The 4,952-nt window shown below is 38.2% G+C and overlaps 1 protein-coding gene across 1 annotated transcript; it reads right to left on the reverse strand.

Moving 5' to 3' along the window:
• Window positions 1-358: 358 nt before the first annotated feature.
• Window positions 359-673, reverse strand: LOC145394908 (uncharacterized). Its single transcript, XM_080268659.1, has one exon. It carries the CDS (start codon window positions 671-673, stop codon window positions 359-361), a length of 315 nt encoding a protein of 104 aa, XP_080124785.1.
• Between the last annotated feature and the right edge of the window lie 4,279 nt (window positions 674-4,952).

Raw genomic sequence — 4,952 nt, forward strand, 5'->3', positions numbered from 1 at the left:
GCTGTGTTGGCTAGTTTTCCGGCTTTATCTAGGCATAGCGTTTTGTGGTTTGAAGAGCAGTTTTTGTGGTTGTTGATGGTAATACCCAGGTATTTAATGCTGTTCACTGTGTTGATGCCTTCTATTTCAGGTGCTGGGTGCAGCTCATTAAATACTATTATCTTGCTTTTCTGCTTGTTTATATTCAGTCCACAGTCGGTTGCTATGTCCGTAAGTGCTTTTATCCCCTTTATTGCCTCCTCCTTTGAGTGGGCAAGGAGGAGAACATCACCTGCATAAAAAATGGCTGGAATGTTGAACTGGCCATTGTTAAATGCTACCTGAGATTTTTGTAACTCGTTTATTATCAGGTAGGGTATCAGTAGGAAAAGCGTGGTGGATCCATTGCAGCCGTGTCTGTAATGCCACTTGTCACTTCAATTTCTGGTTGTTCTTCTTCATTCAGGTAAACAGTGGTTCTGTCTTGTGTGCATATTTCTGCAATAATCTTGATGATCTTGGGGTGGATGTTGTAGTGTTTCAGGGCTTCAATTAATTTTTTTCTGTTGATGGAGTCAAAGGCCTTTTGGAAATCTACTGATATTACATAAAGTGGCTTTTTCAATTTGTAGCTTTCTTCGATGCGGTAGGTTAGTATGAATAGGTTGTCAGCTATTCTCCTGTTGTAGGTCATTTATTTTTCCAGCATTTCTTAGATAGTTTTCGATTTTAGTTATGCCCATAAAAATCTTGTAAGAGGTGTTGAGTAGGGCTATTGGTCTGAAGTCTTTTGGTGATGGCCTGGGTATTTTGGGCAACAATTTTGTTTTGGGAATTTTCCACTCCTGGGATATGATGCCACTTTGTAAGATGTTATTCTATATTTTTGTTAATGCTGTAATACAGAGACTGCTGTCTACTTGAAGTTTGAAGAGTTCTGTTTTGATGCCATCTGGTCCTGGGGCTTTCTAGTTTTTGAGTTTCATAAGCTGGTATTTAAGAATCTTTTTCTGTTATTTCAGGGTCCTCCATTATTATGGGTGTGTGGCCATTTGTTGTGGGTGTATTACTGGTTGTTTCCTGCGAGGCGGCTGGATTTGGTGGGTGTACTTTATTTTGAAGGAGTTTTATGTAGTTCTCTTCTTCCTGTTCGTTCCACACATCTTTTATGTTGTTGTGTGTTTGGTAAATGCATTGCCATGTATTTTTCAGTTTCTCTGGTTTTATTTGTGTTTCATTTTCATATAGACTGACTGACGTAGTGTTTTTGATGCCTTCTCCTTTGAGTTTTCTAATGTTTTCCCATAGTTTTCTGCTACTGTTTTCATCACTTTTTATTTCTTCTGTGATCTTTTTTCCCAGTTCCACATTGCCTTTTTTATAAGTCTCTGAACCTTGATTTTTTTTTTTATAATATTTATCCTCAAATTCTTTGGCTTCTTTTTCATTTTTTGCATTCCTTTTCTTTTTGTTTAACTGTCTTCTTAGGCTTATTTCTGACTTGATTTCTTGTGTGAACCATATGGGTTCCGTGTGTTTTTCTTTGCTTGCACTTATTTTCATTTTTATTTTTCTTTCCAGGTTTGTTCTTGCTGCTGTTGTCATTTTTAGTTCATAACCTTTGAGAGTATCAGTTTCTTCTCCATGGGGTATCCTAGCTTCTAGTTCATTAATGTTGTTTGTTTTTGTGTCCTTGTCAATCTTTGAGTATCTTATTTCTTTGTAGTCTGTGGTGTATTGCCTTTTTTGGTGGGTTTGAGTGTTAAAGGTAGCAGCGATTTGGTTGTGGGCTGACAGGTCAAATTCCTCTTTCTCTCTATCAATATTCATACTAATAAATTACTTGTAAACAGAAGGACTTGTCAGGATATAATCTGTTGTGCTTTTCTTGTCTTTGTTGTTCCATGTTGTTTCGCCGTTGCACTTTTCGTCAGCATTCTTTTTTATTTTTTATGTGTTCGACTCTCGGCATAGGCTTCACAGCCTGCTCCCAAGCCCCAGTAGTCCTCCTACATATCATACACCATCTACATGTCACCACTTCGGCGCTAACACGCACCGTCCATATTGAATACATGCTGTCTCATACAGGACTGGTGTATTGGTATTAGCGGGGGTATTTTTACATGTCGGAGGGTCTTCTGGTAGATCGGCAAAGTCTGCTTTACGTGAAATTCAAATCCTTAAACTGTTCCCTGTCCCAGCGGGGATCTGAACCTGGGTCCGGTTAATAAGACGAGGTTGTATTTGTCCATCCAGCTAAGAATTGTTTTACCATTTTCATATATTTTCTGTGGCCCAAGGAAGCCAACGTATCCATTTAGGTCACCTATCAGCATTAGTGGTTGCTCATGGGAATTGTCATTTAATAGTTTTTCTATGTTCTTTGTTATACTCTTATTTCTTGGAGGGTCATTAACAGCTAGGTACAGGAATATGATCTTACACTGAAAACCATTTATGGTCCCACTGACATAAAGGATATCACTGTGACCTGCATAGTGTTTTTCTAATCTGATTTTATTTGTTTTCCTCCATAAGATCATGAGTCCTCCACCCTTCTTTTTTGTACTTCCCTTTTGGATTCAATGACATTTAGGTTGTCTGAGAATTTTAGTGTGTCCCATTTTTGGTGGGTTTTTGTTACACAATAAACTACCATAACCTTTACTTGGTCTTCTAATTCAACTAATTTCAGTTGTATTAAACCTTGGATGTTTATTAGATTTATCTTTAGGTTAGTATTTTCTGTCTTATCCTGGGGCTGCTGCTGTTCGTTATACTTTGATTTAGTTAGTTGCTTATCATGCTGCTTTGTACTTACAGTTTCCTCCCGAAATTTTCTTTGGCAAAGCCTCATGGGAGATGATTTTTCGGTGCGAAGAAATACCGAATCGGCCGCTATTTACCGTATTGGCACCGAATCGGCACTTTTAATCGGAAAATATTATCATTTATACGACCACGTAGGTTAATACGCACCTAATTATCGGAAATCCGGTCAATATTTTGTGTTTCGTTTAACTATTAATTTAAAAAATCAGGACTTAGAGCGTAACCGAGCTAAAGTTAGCGTGTTTAACCTTCAGCTCGCCAACTTGCATTGGCAAACCTCTATTTTGCATAAATATTGATTTGCTATGAAAATTAATGCGTTTGCGGGCATATTTTATCTGTACTTATTATCCAACATAAAATTTATCGGTCTATATTTAGAGCAGTAGTGCGATATCTGGGCTATTTCCTGGTGTCTGGAATAAATTCTGGTTTTTAAGTAGGTAATGTTCTTTGAGCTACGTAGTTTGTTACCAAAACTAGGCTTAGAGCAGATGAAGTGAGTACACTTAGTGGTGGCTGAGACTGTTAGAGGTGAAACTCAAAATTCTCCTTTGGAGTCTCCAGAGACTTGTCTCACGACACCTCACGTTCTCTTCCCCTCCCCCTTCTCTCTCTCTCAGAAAATATACTACATGTTGATGTATCCATCAATATTTGTTGCCATTTATTTGATCCTAAGTAAATCACACTCCAGACAACGCTGCACTGTTTTTCCCGGTGGCTATCACTGTGGTAATGTCACTTTCATTTCGATACTTACAAATTGCTGTCAGACATCTCGAGCCAAATCTGACAAACATAGGAGGCCAGCACGATGCTATATACAAGAGATAGTAATCGTAGCAGAAAAAAGGCCAGACAGGAGGTGGAGAGAAGAGAGAGAGAAATTTGCAGGGAAAACATGGCATGCATTGGGTCAGTCAAGGAATTCATGGAAAAGGCTGGGGGAGGCCTTTGTTCAGCAGTGGACTTGTAATGGTTGATAATATATATATATATATATATATATATAGATAGATATATATATATATATATATATATATATATATATATATATATATTATTGTTACGTCCCAGTCCCCACACTGCCACAGGCTCCAACAGCAGTAGTACAGTACGGGAAGGACGTTGCCCAGCAAGTTGTTGTTCTTATTGTCAGCCTTTAGGTGTGCAGTACACAAGATCAGCTGAGGCGAAGATAAACACTGGCTTCTTAAAGTTCACTGTATTTTCCAAATAATTCCACTTAATTCTTTCTAACTTCACTGTTCTCAGAAGCACTGGAGCTATAAACACTTTACTAACTGTTATACTTAATGTTTAACAACATTTCACAGTTAGTACACTTGATGCTTGCTAACACTTCACCTATTACACAAGTACTGAAAATAATCACTGACAGTAATTACACTTAATACACTTCACTGTCTTCTCAAGTTCCACTGATATACAAACTTCAATAACGTTGGGTCTGGTTAGTACTTGGATGGGTGACCACCTAGGAACACCAGATGCTGTCGGCATAACGTTCTCCCTAGGTGTGTGGGGTTGGTGGAGGATTAGTGCCCCTCCCTGTAAAACAATTAACTCTAAGCCCTTGGCCACCCCGTTTGAGATACATGGCGTCTGGCAATGATGATGATGATGATGAATAACCCGTCACTGTTTGCCACTGTTTTCACAAGAACCAAAAATATACAACCTTCACTGACACCAAAACTGACTTGACACCCGACTAAACTCCAAATTGACTTGACACCTCACTAAACTTGTAATAATCTCTACCCCATCCTTATATAAGCTTGCATTGTTCTAGAAACGTCCACTTCTCCAACATTCTAGGACATACTGTCTTGCATCAGCCCCTAGCAACAAAAGTTACCAACTACGAGACATCAAAACATGCTAGAGTTTTCCTACATTACATAACACTCTAAATCATTAACCATACGAACTTAAATTACATAATTTAATAAACAATTACTTAAATAAAACATTACTAAGAAAAAGCACATTAAATTAATGCATAACTTACGAAATAACTACGCTCACAAACACCAGGCAAAATGGCAACTCTGACGACTCATACCGAAACTTATGGTACCAGAAACGTCTCGAAGGTACGAGACTCCCTA

Source organism: Coenobita brevimanus, chromosome 29, assembly GCF_032717465.1.
Source record: "Coenobita brevimanus isolate Jiangsu-jjx chromosome 29, ASM3271746v2, whole genome shotgun sequence".
NCBI classification, from domain to species: Eukaryota; Metazoa; Arthropoda; class Malacostraca; order Decapoda; family Coenobitidae; genus Coenobita; species Coenobita brevimanus.